General features: G+C 43.4%; 2 protein-coding genes across 4 annotated transcripts; one reads left to right on the top strand and one right to left on the bottom strand.

Annotated features, from left to right (window-relative positions):
• Window positions 1-1028: 1028 nt before the first annotated feature.
• uri1 (URI1 prefoldin like chaperone) lies at window positions 1029-14089 on the top strand. 3 transcript variants are annotated; one of them, XM_076985367.1, is made up of 11 exons: window positions 8077-8460; window positions 9681-9715; window positions 10125-10203; window positions 10429-10564; window positions 11013-11104; window positions 11201-11261; window positions 11385-11565; window positions 11961-12219; window positions 12353-12537; window positions 12670-12904; window positions 13279-14089. In XM_076985367.1, the coding sequence occupies exons 1-11, from the start codon at window positions 8392-8394 to the stop codon at window positions 13459-13461; spliced, it is 1515 nt and encodes a 504-aa protein (XP_076841482.1). In that variant the 5' UTR covers window positions 8077-8391; the 3' UTR covers window positions 13462-14089. The 3 variants fall into 3 exon arrangements, 1 of the variants encoding a protein (XP_076841482.1); XR_013123033.1 differs by lacking the exons at window positions 10125-10203; window positions 10429-10564; window positions 11013-11104; ... (4 more) ...; window positions 12670-12904; window positions 13279-14089 and adding exons at window positions 1029-1185; window positions 1754-2087; window positions 2341-7101 and having other exon boundaries at window positions 7398-8460; window positions 9681-9716; XR_013123034.1 differs by lacking the exons at window positions 10125-10203; window positions 10429-10564; window positions 11013-11104; ... (4 more) ...; window positions 12670-12904; window positions 13279-14089 and adding exons at window positions 1357-1575; window positions 1754-2087; window positions 2341-7101 and having other exon boundaries at window positions 7398-8460; window positions 9681-9716.
• pdf (peptide deformylase, mitochondrial) lies at window positions 4627-5459 on the bottom strand. The gene is made up of 2 exons (XM_076985378.1): window positions 4877-5459; window positions 4627-4784 (listed from the first exon to the last, which is right to left on the bottom strand). Exons 1-2 carry the CDS (start codon window positions 5457-5459, stop codon window positions 4627-4629), a joined length of 741 nt encoding a protein of 246 aa, XP_076841493.1.
• Window positions 14090-20677: the final 6588 nt, after the last annotated feature.

The raw sequence follows: 20677 nt of genomic DNA, 5'->3' as shown, positions 1-20677 counted from the left end.
ATGTGTCTCCTCTATGTACTAAATGCAAGACGCAAGAAGGTACCCTAGCTCATCTATATTGGTCCTGTTCTAAATTAGATCATTTTTGGTTACAAGTGTTTTATTGCTATGCCAAAGCATATAAAATCCCCCTCTCTCTGGATAAAGTTGTTGCCATCTTAGGCTGGTCATCAGATATAGAGCTGTATGACTATACAAGCAATCCAATATGGTATGGTGATAGCCAGGAAGACAATTTTACTGGTTTGGAATAAAGAAACTCTACCTAAATATCAAACTTGGCTTAGTGAGTTATTTAGTACACAGAGAAGATCAGATATGAACGTGAGGAGAAACTTGAAAAATGTGGAAAAATCTCGAATCCCCTTCTCGCGTACATAGATGACCAAAAAGACCAAACTAGCAATGCCTAAAGGATAAACAATGATAAACAGTTAACAAGTGTGCTGCCCTTTTTAATTATTATTTATTTATTTAATTATTAAATATGTTTTTATTTATTACTACAATTTATTATTATTATTATTGTTACTAATTTGTTTATTTATTTTTGTTTTCTAAGAGTTTGTGGGTGGTTGGGTGGGTGTCATATGGCTTATTTGTATGTAAAGTTAAAAAAAATTATTATTATTGACATATATTAGATTTACTTAAGATTATCGTAATAAGGTTATCAGCTATATATATATATATATATATATATATATATATATATATATATATATATATATATATATATATATATGTCCTCCAGGTATATCACCATTGGAACAACCCTGGTGTTTCAGTCTTTCTTTCAGGCTCTGGTATTTTCAACCATCATTTCAGCCTCTGCTAGACAGTCTCTGAGTGAGTGAAACCACTAGCTGGAAGGATGAGACATTTTTATTTTATATATATAATAATTGACTTAATTGTAAATACATCAAAATAAAAATATATTAAAAGAAACAATTTATTCGTCAATTTGTTTTCAGCTTTTATTTTGTAAGCTTTCTCACAGAAAATGAGCGTGAGCGCTGCTCTGACGTCTATTGCGGAAGTTGTGTCAAAAAAGTTTTTGATTTCGCTTTAGTTTTTAACATTACGTTAGTCATCTTGGACGTATTTTTCGTGAAACCATTTAGATAATTAACAGAGGTCAAGTTGGATCGACAACGTTAAATAAAGTCTACTTGTCGGCAGGTTGTTAATCTGTTTAATGTATTTATGTTGTTTAAATGTGTATGATTTCACTGATTTTCACTATCTGTCGGCTGTCGAGATTTGACCATGTCGATTAATCGACTAAGTTAGCGAACAGCCAGCTAACGGTAACGTTAGTGAAAATAACTCAACCAGGCAAATGTGTGTAGGTAACTAGCCACACATTTATCTAGATACTTTTATGGTGTGTGCGTTGGCTTCACGTATTTAGGCCGTTTAGTTATCCCAACTTTCTGCATTAGTTTAATGCCGCTTCCGTTTTCGTTTGGCCAGAAGCTGCTTGGCTAGACTGGGCAGTTCAAACGGTGAAGTAGTGAACGCTGATCTATTTATCTGACTACATTAATCGAAAATACAGTTATATATCAGGTAGGCGGCGGGAGTTGATGGATAGTTGATGATCTAGCTATACAGACAATAGTTTTTCAATGTAGTGAAGTAATGTTTCTAGTCATAAACTGATTTGTTACACTATTTTAATCATCAGTAACAATTTACTGCCTATACCCTAACATGTTTTTTAAAATCACCTGTGTCCTACTTTTAGGATGAGCACTGCAACTGGTGAAATGAGCGGTCGTCTCTTAGAGATGTATCGGGACACACTGGAACGAAAGATTCAACAAGGTTATTGGAGCCCAGTGTGCAGAGACGAAGAGCTGAGCTCGGAGGTGGAGGGGCTTCTCTCCAAAGGCAGTTATGACACCCACTCCCAGCGTGGCTTAGACCCGCTATCAGTGATGGAAACCTCACTGCAGGCTCTGCCAGTCATCTCGGGGCAGGCTGGACTGGGGAGACTGGCTAAGGCCTTTGAGGTGTTGGAGCTTGCGGCTATTAATCTCTACCTGTTCCCATGGCGCAAGGAGTACAGGGTTGTGAAGGTATGCCAGTTTTTGTCCTTTATAAGACTGTTTGGAATGTCACATGAGCAATTTCTCTTGCCCTTTATGTCTGCTTGTTGTGATTGAGAGAATATTGATCATGTAAAAAGGTCATTTGTATCAAGTGTGGTTAGTGCCTGAAAGCCTCGTATTGATGTGCTGTCCTTGAACGTTTTACCAAGTATTTTAGTGCTTTGTGATGAAGTCTGTAGCGTCTGTTCTTAAGGATGAACTTATTGGATATCTTCTTCAGATGTTTTCAGGCATGTTCACACACTGCATCAAGCCTGCTCTGACATCACTGCAAGCTAAAGAGCTGTTTGGGTTGCTGGGATACGTGCCGGGTGGAGCAGGTGAGGAGGAGCAGCTGAAGCTGAGCTCCACAGCGCCCCCTGCAGGTGCCCTCCTGCAGCTGGCCTGTGCCTTCTTCACTGCTGCCGTGGAGTGCAGACTGCTGCTCAGTGCAGCGCCTTCTCTGGGCTCCGGCGTAGAGGGGGAGCTCCGGCTAGTCCAAGAGAGAAGGCACGGCCACTGCCTGGAGGTGGCGCTGGAGAGGGCGAGGAGAGAGCTAGAGGCCGCACTGCAGACCTCAAAACACGAGACGTCTGATCTAGATATTTACACGGATGAAGATCCAAAGTCTGTGTGGAAGCCCGAGAATGATCACATGACCGCACCACCCAACTATCCTTACATTCCTCCTGAAGAAATTCCTTCACCCAGAATGTCCCATGGTAACTGTTCTCAGTCAGAGAGAGTGAGTGATGAAAGTTCAGGTAAAGCTCAGACTGTCTGTGCTTCAACAATGACCTATCGGATCAGCCCAAAGCCCCAGGTGTCGCCCACTCAGAAGACAGAGTCAGGCCAGAAGCCTACAAAAACATCTGATAAAGAAAAGATGGCTTTAGATTCCCAACCAAATGTTTCAAGAAGGGAAAAAGGAGTGTGTAGCTGTTCTAAATCATATGACTTGTCTGCCCATCGGAGCTTGCAATGCAAAGACGTTCATAGTGTGGATTGTCCTGAAATTAGGATCTGCAGAGGACAAGGCCATGACGTATATGATGTGCAGCAGCGCAGAGGTGACGAGCTCTCACACGACAGCAGCCAGAGCTCGGAGAAGCCCCCAAAAGATGCACTAAAGACACACGGATGCGTGAGCAACTCCAGAGCAAATGTCTTCGTGGTGTGCCACAACTGTCACATCATCCACGACTTCCTGTGTGACGATTTCAGAAGGTGCCAAGGTCTGAGACACAATGTACAGTCTACAGGAATGTTGCAGACACCTCAGGGAGAAGGAACAGCGACTCCATCACCAGAGAGACACTTGTGTCTTTCTACGGAAGCTCCAGTTTACGTGGTCTGCCACACCTGTAACAAATCTCATGATTATCTATGTAAAGAGACACAGGTTTGTCAGAGAGCTGACCATGTTGTCAAATACCTGGTGGAACTGAACAAAGAGCCTCCCAGTGCCCCCACGACCACGCCCACACCCATGCCTCTACACGCCTGCTGTGGCTCTAGCAAACCGGACTTTGCTTGCCTTTCCTGCAAGGTCTTCCACGCTCGTTCTTGTGATGAGCAGTGCCTCATTAACCATAAAATACAGGGGCTCTCACACGTTTGCACAAAATGTGCAGGTGCTGAGGTGTACACCCTGTGCAAGTACTGCTGTCTCCAGTACTGCAAGGCCTGCTGGTTTAAAAGCCCAATAAACTGCAAGTGTGGTATGTTTTTTGACTCCTATGTCTGAAATGAAACAGGATGTATTCATGAACTTACTGAAAGATCATATTTGTGTCAGAAGCTCTACATTACCCAGCACAGGTCAAACGCTTCCACACGCTGGAACCAGACCCGGTCTGTGCCTACAAAGGTTCTGGTTATGGGTGAGATTTGGAGAATTTAAAAGTTGTGTGAGTCTGGTGACAATAGTATGAATTTCCAAAATAACCTTGGAGCAAGTTTTAAACTCTTGACAATGTATTGTTTTTTGTTTGTTTGTTTTTTAAAGTTTTCATTTGGTATCATAGTTTGTTGTAATGCTGACCAACCCTGTCTGATAATATGGGGCGAGACTGCTCAATCATTGTACATGTGAACATGACCTTTGGGAGATCTGGGAGCAGAAAATATCTCAGGAAGTCATGTTTACACCATGCATTTAGTACTTGTATATCTGTATAACACTAGAGCAGTGAAAATATTTGCAGTACAAAAACATTTTTCCCCAAAAGTGGTGGTAATTTACATAATATTTAATTTTCATGTATTTACATAGCAGTACTGCAATATTTTTATCCACAAAACATCCTTTATTTTCACAGCCAAAAATGAGATGTTAAATTACTCGCAGGATGGCGTACACCTTCACAGACTGAGATGAAAGCCTCTGGATTTAGGGCATCACATCCTTGAAAATGAACTCCAGTTTGCACATCCATGCCCAAGATGTCTTTATGATTACCCTCTAATAAACTCAATGGTATCTAGCAAATGTGATCAAACGTTTAAGTGGAGTGCACTAGAACTGCTATTCATTGTATTCTTCCCAATTTACATTACTGAAGGTTTTGCTGTCCATGCGATCGACGTAAAGAATTCCATTGAGGTGGTCCATTTCGTGCTGTACAATCCTCGCTGGCCAGCCACTCGCTTCCCAGCAAACAGGCTCCGCATTCTCATTCAGTCCTTTAGAGAGAAGCAATATAGGGTCAGATCGCTATACAGTACAGTACATTTTAGATGTAATGCATGTTGCTGTCAATTAATCCTGACTTTACCTGAGACTTCTACAGAAGTGTAGCGTGGCACACAGGCTGAATATCCCGAGATGCTCTCACAAGCCTCCTGGAAGGTGATAACCTGCCCGTTTAGGATGCGTAACTGAGGATTAATAAATATCCTCAGGGGCAATGAAACTAGGCCACGTGCCTCAATGGAAGCAGGCGTGCTCTCCGCCAGCATCTTCTCTGGATACTCCAAAGCCATGATCTGCAGAGGCACACCGATCTGCGGCGCGCTGAGTCCCACACACTCCAGTGTGCGCATTACCCTGATCATGGTTTTAATTACTTTTTGCACATCCGGTCCCAAAATATCTTGCGGGTCCACAGCCGCCGCCTGCGAACGCAACACGGGATCTCCAACCTGACAGACGTGCTCATACGGAGGAGCTGGTGGACCTTTGAGTTTCCTTTTGAGATACTGAACGTAGGAGCGCGTTTTCACGTTCGTAGAGTGCCCACGCGACGGTGACGCGCACGTGAGCAGACGTGGACCGGGAGCGCACGTGGAGGCGAGCGCGAGACCGTTAGTACGGACTCTCGAGAGCCTTGGCAACAGCGTCTTCAGGCGCCAACTCATGGCCAGCAACGGTGTAGACCGCAGCTGTGCTTAGGAAACGTGCAAAAGAGGTTCTTTGAAAATAAACTCAATTTTGAAGCGACATATTTAGCTAGAAATCACGATCTTAGTTCCCGCCTGAGTGTCCGAAATTTGAACACTTATCAGTCAATTGAATCTAGCGAACTATCTACTTAACCTAGCTAACTTGGCTAAATTTCTACATACAAAACAACTGAATCTTATTCACGGTTGTGTGAGAAACATTTGTTATGCTGCCAGTCACTACACGGGTTTTTAAGAACTTTGGTAAAAGTACCAAGCTGACGTTCAGACTTTATTAGTTCATAATTTAACTGAAATATCAAATAAATGACTTTAGCTAGCTAACCCTGGCTACCTTACCTTACTTGCCCTACCTACATGACAGCCGCGTATGCTGAGCAACTTTTCAAAATAAAAGCTTGTGTATAGCATGTATGTAATAAGTACGTTACATGCACTTATAAAACATATTTTTAGTTATCAGAATGTTAACTTAGGATACAAATAATCGTTTCTTTTGTTATACTTTTATTACATTTAGTGGTTACAGCGCCATGCTGCAAATTGTCCATTACCATGACATTATCATACATAGGTAGCCTACTTGTCACTGTTGAGGAAGGAGTTTTTACCCATGTTTTTTTTCTCTTCTTTACACGTTGTGAATTGAATTGAACACGTGAACCTTTTGCTGTTGCCAAAAATAGTTCAGACAAGGAAATTGCTTTTGGCGCTATTTGTAGTCAATTTGCTTATTCGTGTTTGTGTTACTCGTCTCATCTGTGTTTTAGTGATTTATTGATCTTTGCGTTTTACCTTTTTAATTTTTTAGGTAAATAAACACATACTGTTATGTACATAGGCAGGAGTATTTTTTAGTCGTCGTCTGTTCGTGCATTCACTAAATATATAAGAAGAATAACGAGGTTGGATTATTGAGAATGACTTAGATAACGTCCTGCAGTTTCACTGATCTTCCTCTAATGGCGCATTTCCACTAGGGCCTGCTTGGCGCGGTACGGTTCGATTCGCGACGGTTTGTGAGTGTTTCCATTAGTACCAGTACCCTGTGAGCCGGCCCCTTTGGGTACTTTTTTCGTACCGACTCGCTCGAGGTTCTAACCGTTCCGAAGCGGTACAGTTCTGTGACGTGGAGGAACAGCATGACACTGATTGGCCAGGGAGTGTCGTCACAGGTTGTGTAAGGAGAGCGACTCCTCCGCTATGCTATGGACTCCTCAGCCATTTTTAAAACCCAAGGAGCGAAGTCTGTTCCCTGGTTAAACGCCGAGGTACAAACCTTTCTGTTAATAATCAGCGATCAAAAAATCCAGGGCGAACTGGACGGGGCCACTAGAAATGTAAAGGTTTTTAGCGAGGTTTCCGCGCTAATGGCCACTCATGGCTACCAGCGGTCCGTTCAGCAGTGCCGGTCGGTCCAAGCTAAAAAAGCTTAACGCGATTACCGGGCGGTGAAGGACCATAACGGACGCAGCGGAGCAAACCGCAAAGACTGGAAATGGTTCCAGCAAATGGATGTCGTATACGGTCACCGGCCAGCCAGTAACGGAAGAGAAAACGTGCTGGACATTGTCGGTGCTGGAGGCCACGGAGAATGGTGAGTGTATTGTGATTTCACAGTTTTACTAGGCTCGTAAAAGATGTAATATGAACGTAATATGAACGCATCTATTGTGAACGCAGGAATTTAGAGCTGTGTTTGTAGTTAATGTTACCACCACAGTCACTACTGTACAATAGCTAGCTCTTAGCCTTGCTAGTTGCTAGTTAGCTGTAGCCATAAACACAGCATGAGCAGCGATGACGTGCTACACATTTTGTGCAGTTACGCTATATTGTTGTTGCTTTCACGGGAATGCTTGTGTTTAATATTTGTTATTTTTTACGTTCAAGATTCCCCTTCCACTGACGAGGCGAGCGGAGTTGGCGGAAAATGTTTCCTTCAACCGGGCTTTCCTCGGGGTGCTTGGCGAACTTGTGAACACCATGCGAGACAGACGCCAGTAAAAGCACACAAAATGTTGCTTGTAGTACTATAAATATTTATTTCATATAAAGCTATACGTATATATTTGCTTTTTGCACTTTTTTAAAACTATAACTATATTATTTACATATGTTGTACTTTAAATATCTATATTTCATAATAAAGTTTGATTTCATTTGATTGTATGACTGATGCTTTTTATGCAGGGTGTGTTCAGCCTGTTTGAGTAATACCAAATTATTATCAATAATTAGAGCAACCACATACAATAATGAAGATAAAGATAAATAAGATACAATAATGCTATGTGTTAAGGGGCGTCGACCGGTGTTGTGGTCGTATACAAATGATGTCACGACACTACAACCCGCGCGCCAACAGCGACTCCACCCACATTGGGGTGGTTCACCATTGTAATGGAAACACAACGCGACCGTACCGTTCCGTTGCGAATCGACCCGTACCGAACCGTACCGCGCCAAGCAGGCCCTAGTGGAAATGCGCCATAATTGCGTGCAGTACGCTCTTTGCGTGCCCCATTTGACGCTCGCACTGAACGTACCGTCAAATGCGTACCGTCTGGCGTATCATCACGTGTTCGCTACGGTGTTGTTGTTGGCGGAGAAACATGGCGTAAGTTCAGAGCGACATTGCTGGAGATTCGAAAGAAAGCAAGTACAGGAAATTTTGGAAGAGGTCGACTTTGTAGGATGCAAGGGTGAAATGGTCCTCATCTCGAATTGGATCGTTTCTGCTGCTTTATTGATGACTGAAAAACGATCAGGCCGGTGGAATATATTTAGTGGCATTCATAAACATTTCTATAGGACTTCAAACCCTTGAGTGTTGTTCTGGATATCTATCGTTTCTACTCTCTCGTGGGTGGCCTGTGGAATATAAATGGCTGGAAAATTGAAAACGAGCAATGATTCGAAAGACGTGGAGAGGTTAAAGGAGGAAAACAGAAAGGTAAAAAAATGACCGTGCAGAGCGACAGATATTCCTCTCAAGGCTACCGTAGCTAGCCAGCTCTGCCACAACTGTGATTTATTTATACTATACGTTTAGCTCATTCATTGTCGGCCAATACTTTTGTAAAGTTAAATTGAGTCTTCATCACAATATTGAACGTAGACAGCATGAAAGGTGACGTCGCAGCTAAGGTTTTCTAGAAAGTTCCGTATGGTCACGTGTTGCGTAGCAGCAGTTAGACCGTAGTCGGCCAGCTGGTCGCCACATTGAACGCTGATTTTTTGGTCAGCAAACGCTTCACCTGGATGGCCAAACTTTGTTGCCTGTTGTCTCTCTCTAGTTCGTCGATTTTGCTTTGATACACGTTGTAAACTAATCGTTAAAGGCCACAATCAAGGGGTTTGCTGACTACCTATGTTTGGTTATCGGAGGTGGACAGTCCAGGTTCAGAAAGTAAAAGTCCTCACCAAGATTTTGCTCAGGCTTCCTGGATTGTGTTGATTGCACTACTTAACCCGGCTTGCACTAATTAGAGAATCCAGCAAGCTTGAGTAAAAGCCTGGGAAGGAGTTTTACTTTCTGAACCTGGAATGTCCACCCCTAGAACCTAAAATAAAGTTCTGTTGGTCTTCAAATAAGTTAAAGGCGTAATGTGTAATTTTTCGACATTAGACAGACATCATACTGACACCTAGTGGCCTGGATGTTTCGGATAGTCGGTACTACATCTGTTTTAAATATGGCCGCCTCCATGTGGGGTACCTTCTCTAAAGGTTCATTTGATACCTACAAAGTAATTACATTTTTTTATCTGTATAATGTACTTTATAAAAAAATATCATTATACTCTATGAAATATCTTTATGAATATCAATTTAATAAATTACACGATGTTACTTTATTCCATATAATAAAACAGATTAACTTGAGGAGAAATGTATTGTTGATGTTTGTAACTAAAGCTGTGAATAGGCCTAATATTAACTGATGCTGTAAGTAATATTAACTTGGGTTTTACCACGCCACTGGAACATTGAAGTTCTGTTGGGTTTTTCTAACCGTTAATGAACTGACCTCACGAAAAAACATCAGCACGCTGTGGTTGTAAGTTTGTGTTTTTTTCACATTAAAAAATTTAAATGTAAATATTTGTGTGTGCATGTGTAACCAAACCCCAGATGTTATAAAATAACAAGTGTCTGTCACTATGCCAACAGGTCGTGAAAGATTGCAAAGATCAGCTGGTACATTGGTGAGTGTTTTTATAGCAACAAGCCTCAGGAAACCTTTCATTATACTGTTTAGCCTCACAGCAGAGCCGGAGTGGCTAATCGGGAGATTCGGGATGATTCCCGATGGGCCGGCTCATGTCAATCTCTAGTTTGGGCCGATTGGGAGGGAAAAATAATTTTGGGCCGGATTTGGGCATGAAAATCCCGGGCTGAAAAAGTGTCCCACTCCGGCCCTGCCTCACAGTGTCAGCCGGGTGGTTTGAGCATAAAATGTATCCTGCATTTTTTTCTCAAAACAAAGCCAAGCATTTTATTTATATAATGACACTCAATAATTATTAAAGTGGGAGGGGAGCATTGAAATAGTTACATGTCATATTATAGCAGACCTAATTTGTGTGTGTGCGTGTGTGTGTGTGTGTGTGTTAGGAAAAAAGTGGAAAAAGACTACGAAAGTCTGCAAGAGCGTCTTTTCACGTTGCCTGATAAGTTGACCTACGATGTAATGGTATATAAAAGGTTTTCATATATGTTTCATTGTCTGTCTTGACGGGATCTCGTAACTGCATAGCTCAGTGTTTAACAGCACCACCTTGGTGACCTTTTCTAATTTACATGGTTCTTCACTGCGGTGTGTAAGTCCTGTTTAACAGGAGCAGTGCTGCAGTGAACTGTCAAGCAAAAACATACAAATATACACTGAATATACACTTTCTGTCCTCGAAAATAACAGGTACCGTTTGGCCCTCTGGCCTTTGCCCCAGGGACGCTGGTGCACACCAACGAGGTCACGGTGCTCCTGGGAGATAACTGGTTTGCCAAGTGTTCGGCTAAGCAGGCCCAGACACTTGTACATCACAGACAGACACGTGAGTTCCATGTGGATTCTGCGTTTGGACATTTTGAAGGTCTATAGCAGGCGTACTCAACTAAATTTGTCCGCGGTCCAGTTTTGGCAGATACCTGTGACCTGAGGTCCAGTGTGGCGGGGGTGGCAAACGTAAGTTGTTGAGCGGGGGGGCGAACGTAAGTTGTTGAGCGGGGGTGGCGAACGTAACACTCGTGACGGAGTGTTTTTTTAATAGCCCTGAAATAAATGCTACGGTTTTGTTTTGGTCCATATCCAGTTGATCAGGAATGAGATTGGGTCCGGACAGGACTGCGTTCGGGTCCGGATCCGGACCGCGGTCCGCCAGTTGAGTACCCCTGGTCTATAGATTGACCTCCAAATGACACTATGCTTCAGAAAGTATCACAATAAAAAAATTATGAATGTCACATTTTAACCAACATTTGCAACTTTTCATGTTTATCCAGTTGTAAAGAAAAAGCTTGATGATTTGCACAAAGTAATGAAGACCTTTAAGGACAGAGCTGACTTCACAGACAATTTAGAAAAGGTTACAGATGTAAGTTTTTCAGCCCACATACTCAGCAGAAATTGTCATGTTTTCCTTAGAAGGGAATAAAGGCTCACTGTGTGCAAACATCTGCTCTTTCCCCAGATGGCAGGAGACTTTATTGACATTAGAGAGGTGGTAGACCAAGAGGAAATGGTCACCAAAGGTATCTCCACACACAGGAGTGGTGTACAGTATCACCATGTACCAACAAAAATTCTTTTGAGATGTTACATCTGCAGAACGTGGACTCCTCACACACTTGTTCCTGTTTTGCTGTGAATGTCAGGCAGGCCTCGCGTGGCCCATAAGCCCAACTCCAAGCCGAAGGAGGAGTATGTAGGGCAGGTGGAGGAGGCGTGTGGAGATGGGAAGGGTGGAGGGAGTGGAGGAGAGCTGTCTGAGGAGGCGCTGTGGGCTCGGCTCGATGAACTGGAGCGTCTGGAGGAGGAGCAGGATGAGAGAGACCGGTGAGATTAACTCACGTGTGTGTGTGTGTGTGTGTGTGTGTGTGTGTGTGTGTGTGTGTGTGTGTGTGAGAGAAATCCTATGTCTGTAGCTTTTGTCACTGTCTTTGCAGGCTTGCTGGACAGTCCTTGTTTCCCAGTTCTCCTCAGTCAGACAGACAGCACCCTGTTCCTGACCAGCACTGCTTACCTTTCACTAGTTTAATTCCCTACAGTTACTCATACTTGTGGAACTCTTGACTAACTGTACCCTTGACCTCCAGACACGTGATCCTGGTTGGAGCTTGGAGCTCTGCTGGGCGTAGACACAGCCCTGAGTCTGGCCTCTCACTAACGCTTACACACAGCAGCTGAGGGGGACCTTGCAGTGATTTGTCCGTGTTGTCTTTCTCTGTCAGTTTGGACAGCACAGATACCAACGGAGAGGAGACCACTTCCTCTTCATCAGAGGAAGAGAAGGAGGCTGAAGCGAGGTCAGTGGCCGAGGGCAACGGGCACGGGCGGGTCCAGCCGGGGCATCCGGTCTCCTACGGGGGCCATGGCAACGGCCTGACAGGGCAAGCGGTTGACGGGCAGGATAAGGACGAGGAAGAAGACGAGGCAGAACGCAGCGCACTGCCAACTATATACTTCAGTCACACTATAGAGCCAAAGAAAGTAAGTTAGTGTTCAGAACGCTCTGGTTTGGTTTGTTGTTTGTTTGTTGTTTAAACAGTATGGAGTGTACAGAGGGAGTGTGTCAGTGGTGAGGAGAGTGAATGTGAGCGTTCTTCCTTTATCTATGGAACAGGTGCGAATCAACACGGGCAAGAACACGACTCTGAAGTTTAGTGAGAGGAAAGAGCAGAAGGAACAAGCCAAGCGGAAGAAGAAGACCGCCAAGTGCAATGGCCACGCCCCCCACGATCACCACGGCCACGCCCCCCACGAGCACCACGGTCACCACCGGATCACCACTCCGGCTGACGTCTACAGGTAGGGACGTCTCCCCCACGGGCTGCAGGCAGAACATGCAAAACTGACTCTTAGAGATTTTTGCATGGTTTAATGTTACTTCAAGCTTGAAAATCTGGGGATTTTTGATATTGTGTGTGTGTGTGTGTGTAGGGTATTTGTGGACGTGGTGAACGGTGAGCCCGTCCCGAGGAAGTCCATCCTGAAGTCCCGCAGCCGTGAGAACAGCGTCTGCAGTGACACGAGTGAGAGCAGTGCGGCGGAGCTGGAGGAGAGGAGGGGCTTCATAGGCCGCGCCCACAGCCACGAGGAGGGCAACCCCAGCGACGCCGTTCCCGAGGACGACGGCCACGCTGCCATCAGCCTCTACCCCAACGGACGCTTCGAGGTAGTGAACGCCACTGGGGGGTGGTGGTAAAGGTGGAGTCGTACTGCAGTACAGTAATGAAGGGGGTGGGGGTCGTACTGCAGTACAGGGGGGTGGTGGTAAAGGTGGGGTCGTACTGCAGTACAGTAATGAAGGGGGTGGGGTCGTACTGCAGTACAGTAATGAAGGGGGTGGGGGTCGTACTGCAGTACAGTAATGAAGGGGGTGGGGGTCGTACTGCAGTACAGTAATGAAGGGGGTGGGGGTCACACTGCAGTACAGTAATGAAGGGGGTGGAGGTAATTCCTTAATACATCCACTAGAGGGTGCTTGTATTTTAATGTAAGTGTCTCTTTTGTCCTGAAGTCGGTGCTTCTCATTTTTGCGGTTTTCAGGCTTTCTCTGGGACTGTGATCGAGAAAGATCCACTGCCCTCCTCGATTCCTCACTTGACCATTACCCCCCCTCTCCTACCCACAATCCCTGAAAGAAAACAAGAAGAGGTGGGGTCAGAGGCGCCCCAGGAAGCGGTTAGGCGGGTGTCTAAGTTCAAAGCCGCCCGTTTGCAGCAGAAATGAAGCCTCGTCCCGGAAGGTTGAAGGGTCTTTAGTTTTGTTTACTCTGTTTTGTATGGCAGTAGCACCTTCAGTCTGGACGCCCCACCTGTGTGGTCCCTCACCAGCCAGAACCAGTCCACACGTTCTTCAGCCTGACCCTTCCTACTACATGCTCTACGTGCTACGCATCTCTGTACCATGCACGTTCTTCTGTGTGGGAAGGTCATGGGAGTCGGCGTCTATGGTCTGCGTAACCCTGTTTGGCATCGATCCTCTGCTAAACTGACACATCTGTATTTTGTTTTGTGAGGATTCGGGGGCCCCCAGGGGTCTCCATCACATCCATGTCTGGCTTCTCGGTGTTCCTCTAGACTGTATGCAAATGATCAAAGTAAAAATCAAATGGTGACAATGGAAAGTTCATGTCTGTATGGAAGGGTCATCGTGTGAATGATCCACCTGCTCATTTAACGAGCCAGCCCATCTCTGAGCGGTGTGATATGTTCTCTCTTTACACAAGGTTTCTTTATTCTCCCTACACTCTCTGTACTGTACTGAATGTTTTGCTGTTTCCAGTTTTTTAATGTAGTTCAGCTTTTTGCGACATGTTAACTGGAAGAAAAAATAAATAAAGGATTTTGCCTATATAGTTTCTCTCTGACTGAAGTTTGTTTTAGTTAATGGAGTTGATCAGAATACAAGCCGAATGCAGTCTTGCAAGTATCCGTTCATCACACTAGGACTTAAATGCAGCTGTACTGCGTGTATTTTACTGCAGGGTTTTCTCATCATCCCATGACGAAGTCCCCTGTGGTGGCAGACTGCTGGATATGGGAGAGGGATGTTCCTGAGGCAAAACATACAATCTGCATTTGTGCATGTTTTTAAGTGTAACAGCCTCATTTAAGAATGAGTGGTATATATGTCATAAAATACCTAATTACCATGTCACTTAAAAACCGTACAGCTTAGAAAAAACATCAAATGTAAAACAATGACCGATTTAATTGGCTTTCTTTGTCAACTCAAGTGATTTTGTGGCGCTACCTGACACTAGAGGGCGATAAAGGTCAGTGTATGAGCTCACACCATCTCGTCTGTTCTCCGCTATTACAATAACCATCTACAGCATTTTGTTGTGACCCTGGTCTCGTTCCAGCGAACTCCATCATAAATCAGAAATAGGAAAATGGTGATTTGTTTCGCTTAAAGTTCCACGGACGCCTTGATTTGTTAACTCGCAAAAGGATAATCAGAGAAGGCTATTTTTTATTTCGCGGAGGGAGTGTACATAATTATTTTTACATTTATTTGTTTGTATAGCATTACAAATCAGGGGTGGGTTTCCCGAAACGTTCGTAACGCTAAGTACTTCTTAACCTCGTACGTTTCATACGAGGTTGAGTCAGCGGCTAGACTGAAGACGACACCCGTAATGCATTGAATTCCCTCTCAACTACATCAAGCAACGAGAATAAAAAGACAATTGACCGCAGTTTCAAACATCTTCAATTTCTGTGGGGGCCTGGACTTCTCTCTGCCCTGACACACTCAATTAAACCTCAGGGAAGCCAGTACGGTCTATTAGCCGATGAACTGTGTCATGTGAACTGGAGCAGCGGTACCAGAACACAGGTGTACTCTAACATTACCTAGGCCTTCAGTTCACACCGTAAATCAAAATAACTGAAACGGACTAACAACTAAAATCGTTCTCACCTTTCGATGCTAATGACAGGATTTCCAGGAACATCTACAGTATTGTAGATGCGCCTGCAACCGGTTCGTTTCGTACATGGACCATATTTGATCCAAAATGTTCTTCAGTCTGGGTTTCTGATGTGTTATTTGATAACTGGAGAGCGAGCGAGCTAACGAGTGTTTGTTGTCTTCACTGGAGTTATTCTTCACTATAAATTATTCAGACTAATCTTCTCAGACATTGTATTTCAAGTGTTTTATAAAAATAGCTACTGTATAACTTTCATAACTTATGTTAATGTGTTTCCCTCGTTTCTTTCAAATATATTCAGCTTCTTCTAATGTTACATTTACAAAATTCAGAATATGCCTTTGTCTTGAGCGACTTACAGAAGTGATTTGTAATCCTGTGATAATATGCAGTCCCCTCTAAAAGCACTGGAACAGCATGGCAAATTTCTTTCTTTTTGTTGTTCACTGAAGACATTTGGGTTTAAGATCAAAAGATGAGTAGGCTACAGGACAAGGAGTTCAGAATTTCATCTTTTATCTCCTGGTATTTACATCTAGATCTGTTAAACAACTTAGGAAATATTACTGTTTGTATTAAACCACAGCATTTTTAGGTGAGCAAAAGTAGACTATTGGAACAAAGTAAATAGCATTTCATATTTGGTGGCATAACCCTTGCTTGCGGTAACTGTCTCAAGCCTACGACCCGTTGACATCACCAAACTGCTGTATTCTTCATTTGTGATGCTGCTCCAGGGTTTTACAGCAACTCCACTCGGTTCCTGTTTGTTTTGGGAGGTTTCCCCCTTCAGTCTCCACTCCAGGAGGTGAAATGCATGCTCTGTTGGGTTAAAGTCAGGTGATCCACTTGGCCAGTCTAAAACCTGCCACTTTCCCCCCTGAAGATGCCGTTGGTGATGTCCTCCTGCTGTTCTCCTTGGCCAACCTGTGCGACGTCTGTTGCTCATAACACCAGTGGTTTCTTTTTCAGGACGTTCTAAATTGTTGTAGTTTCCATGTCCAATGTTTGTCCAATGGCTCTGATTGATTTTTCTTCTTTTCTCAGCTTCAAAATGATTTGCTTTTCTCCCATAGACAGCTCTCTGGTCTTGGTGTTAGTTTATCCTCTTTAATAAGAAATACAGTCTTTATAGGTTTAAACGCAGGCTAAAAACTTAGACAAGTCATGCAGAGCTGTTTAATGTTTGAAGTATCAACCTAAAAGGCAACACCTGGTCAACAAGAAACACATTTCAGTCACTTTTGCTCACTTGAAAAATGGGTGGGTTTAAACAAAGGGAGTTGTGTTCTAAGATGTTTAACACATTTCGATGTAAATACCACTTGTACTCATCTTTTGATCTTATACCCAAATGTCTTCAGTGAACAACAAACACAAAGTAATTTGCCTTGAAGTTCCAGTACTTTTGGAGGGGACTGTATTAGAAGACCACTGCAGGGAGGAATAGGGGTCAGATCTCCTCCCGCTGGTTATGTTCAAAATGTTGGTTATTTGCTTAAAATAAAATCATATATATCTCTTTATCTCAAAGATTGATCTCCTGATTATCTGCCAGTTGCCAGCTTCAGTTGGAAGTGTGTGTATTTCCCCTTCAAACCACTGTGCAGATGAAGTGTATTCTCCCTCGCTCTGTGTATCTCTCTCTCTCTCTCTCTCTCTCTCTCTCTCTCTCTCTCTCTCTCTCTGTGTGTGCCTAATTTCAACCTCAGGCAGGTTATTTCAGCAGCCAAGACTATTATTAGGCTCTGAGTCAATATTTTTTTCCATTTAATTAAAACATATGATACTCCATCTTAAAGCAACTGTCATTTAAAAAATCTGATACTTCATCTTAAAGCAACCGTTAAAGGCAATTACAAACTAATTAGTAAAGTGGTTAGCAGGTCTAATACAGTGTGAACATGCCGTGATCTGTTTCTGGCACCCAGATGTTCATTTTCAGACACACAACACATACATTCTTAAAAAATATTTTGTTGCTGGCTGTGTTGTCTTGTTCTTGTCCATCTGTTCTTTCTTCTTAAAGAGGAGACATTCTGATATAACAGTTTTAGTACTCTAGAAATGTTCAGCATTTCAGTCTGTTAATGAACAGAATTCCAAATTCCAAATATTTCCAATACATCTCATGCTCCTTTTCTCCTTTCTGTTACTCACCAACAAAATGATGCTCCATAATGGGGAGGGTGTTCTCCTATGACCTCAGACTTGCAGGTGCTAATTTTCATCCCTGCTCAGACTTTGGCCGCACATTTGGTCACACGTTTGGCTGCTAAGCACTCCAGGTCCACCTCACAGGCTGTTAAGAGGACATCAAACCTTGGTGAACAGGTCAGAAAAAGCTTGGTCCAAAAGATCGTAATAGACGGTACCCTGACTAGTTCTGACTGGTTTGTCAGAAGGAGTTTCAGCCAGGGAGTTTCAGTCTGCTAAGCTCATGACAGTATCCTGTATCCTGGCTACATATAGTGGATCACTGTGAGAGATGATTTCACATCTGACAGGACTTGAATGTACCATGTTCAAATGCTCGATCGTAGTGGCAAAGGCTAGAAGCTGTGGCCAATCATGGTAGTAATCTTAGAACTTAGGTGCTGCTGGTCACCATTGATGAGAGAAGCCGTTAAGCTGAAGATGGAGGTAGTCTAAGGCAGTCGCTGAGGTAGAAACTAAGAATTGGGAGCAGTTCTGAGAGAACCAGGAGAACCAGGGCACTTTGGCAGTCTAGAGATGGAGAAAGACTTTTGAGGGGTCCAAAGATGTTCTAACAAACTGTTCAATGTCTCAGTAGGGGTAGTGCTGCCCTCTAGTGACATCATTGAGTGGTGGAATGACTAGTATTAGGAACCTTTCATCCCAGTGGACATGTCCTTATATCAGGAGGAAGGGCTTGAAACCAGTGGTGAGTCAGATTCCATCTCAGTAGATGAGGTCAGCTTGGTAGTTAAAATAATCGCAGCTCATCCAGGATGGCACATCAATACGAGAAGGTTTGCTGTGTCTGTCAGCGTAGTGTCCAGAGGCTGGAGGCGCTACCAGGAGACAGGCCAGTACACCAGGAGACGTGGAGGAGGCCGTAGGAGGGCAACAACCCAGCAGCAGGACCGCTACCTCCACCTTTGTGCAAGAAGGAACAGGAGGAGCACTGCCAGAGCCCTGCAAAATGACCTCCAGCAGGCCACAAATGTGCATGTGTCTACACAAACGGTTAGAAACCGACTCCATGAGGATGGTATGAGGGCCCGACGTCCACAGATGGGGGTTGTGCTCACAGCCCAACACCGTGCAGGATGCTTGGCATTTGCCAGAGAACACCAGGATTGGCAAATTTGCCACTAGCGCCTTGTGCTCTTCACAGATGAAAGCAGGTTCACACTGAGCACATGTGACAGACATGACAGAGTCTGGAGACGCCGTGGAGTGCGATCTGCTGCCTGCAACATCCTTCAGCATGACCGGTTTGGCAGTGGGTCAGTAATGGTGTGGGGTGGCATTTCTTTGGAGGGCCGCACAGCCCTCCATGTGCACACCAGAGGTAGCCTGACTGCCATTAGGTACCGAGATGAGATCTTCAGACCCCTTGTGAGACCATATGCTGGTGCGGTTGGCCCTGGGTTCCTCCTAATGCAGGACAATGCTAGACCTCATGTGGCTGGAGTGTGTCAGCAGTTCCTGCAAGATGAAGGCATTGAAGCTATGGACTGGCCCGCCCGTTCCCTAGACCTGAATCTGATTGAGCACATCTGGGACATCATGTCTCGCTCCATCCACCAACGTCACGAGAATATTTAATTCATTCAGATCTATGATGTGGTATTTGAGTGTTCCCTTTATTTTTTTGAGCAGTATATATATATATATATATATATATATATATATATATATATATATATATAAACAAACAACTTGGTCATGTCATATGTATTTTTCCCTAAGTAGTCCACAAAGCACACATTAACTGGGTTGGCATACTCCCATAATCCATCAGAATTAAGGATATGCCATTTCCAGTGGCAAGGTATTTTAATGCTAATGGTTTTTACATTAATGACATATCTGTTTGCATTGCCAATTGTTGCTATGGCAGCAATGGAGTTAGAAAACTCAGAGAGCTGATCTACGTACACTCTGGAAACTTTACAATCCCATGAAATGGATTTTATGATTTAAACATCTGTGTTTTTATATAATATAAACTGGTTCCACATAGAAATTCAAAAGCACCTCTGTCTGAAATAAATAAATAAATAAATATATGTGTGTATATATTATATATTATGTAATGTATATATTAATGTTTCCAACTGATGTTTGCTACTACAAGACAGAGTTTTGGTATGCATGTTTTTAACTCAGAAAACAACAGATCACCTTGGACAGTTGTGCTGCCACCCTTGGTTTCCCAGCAACGCCGCTGATTGACAGTTGGCCTGACAACTCCATTCAGCCACCACCTGTTTGCTGTCAATCAAGCCTGCCATCCTGGGGCTATTGACAGAGCTGTCACCCTGCATGAGATGTGTCTGCCAAAGCCTCTCCTTGCTTTACCGGGCGTGGTAACTTTTCTCCTGTTTTTCTTCACTCTTCCAGTTCACTCCTACTTGATTCCAGCAATGGAAAGTGAGCAGGCCGTGCTTTTCAGATTTTTGGTCTGATTTTAGACGTTTTAGTAAATGTCTTTACTTTATGGCATAATGATATATGCTCACCATACGTACTATGTGTAGTGCAACTATTTCCTATATTTACTTTTGTATAATTTGGCAGAATGGATATACATCCTGTTTTTTCTTACCTTGTATTAGTGCTGTCAGTATGAATTATCTGCATGAATTTTCCCACAGATTCAATGTCATGAAGGTTCAGTGACTGGATGAGTGTTTCTATGTTCCATATGTATCCATCCACAGTAGATTCCTCTTTCAGTGGATTCTTCAGCTACACTTCTACAACTACACAAGATGGCATCAGCTATTATGACCATGACTGGCATGATTAGGACTCTCTGTGTTTACATATTTTTTAAAGAATGTGTTTCTATACCCCACACCTTTGAATTTGAATAGTCAATGAAAAAAAGAATATTTAAACCTGGTTTTAAAAGATATGTAAGCAAGTGAAACACAGATTTAATTATGTTTTGAGAGTACCAATATGATCAGGACAGCCAGCCTGTCATCTGCCATCTGGATCTGCATCCTGCTATTTTGCTATATTGTCTTTGGTTGTTCGTTTTGTCTGTGTGTTTTCTGTAAAGAGGACCACAATGGAGATACGCATTGGGTGTTACTGTTGTTTTCAATTCTTGAAGGTATGATCTCAAATGTTCAAGTGTGTGTAATGGCTGCTGTTTAGTGTTAAATGAACTCATAATCATCAAATAAGTTAATGTATACAACTCTCATACGTGTAATAGATATCCTGTCACAAACTATGCAGTCTGTTGTGGGGAAATGCTGTATTCAGTACAGACCAAAGTATATTCAACACATGAATGTTCTA

Source organism: Brachyhypopomus gauderio, chromosome 2 (assembly GCF_052324685.1).
Source record: "Brachyhypopomus gauderio isolate BG-103 chromosome 2, BGAUD_0.2, whole genome shotgun sequence".
NCBI lineage: Eukaryota > Metazoa > Chordata > Actinopteri > Gymnotiformes > Hypopomidae > Brachyhypopomus > Brachyhypopomus gauderio.
This window is presented reverse-complemented; position numbering and strand designations above follow the sequence as displayed.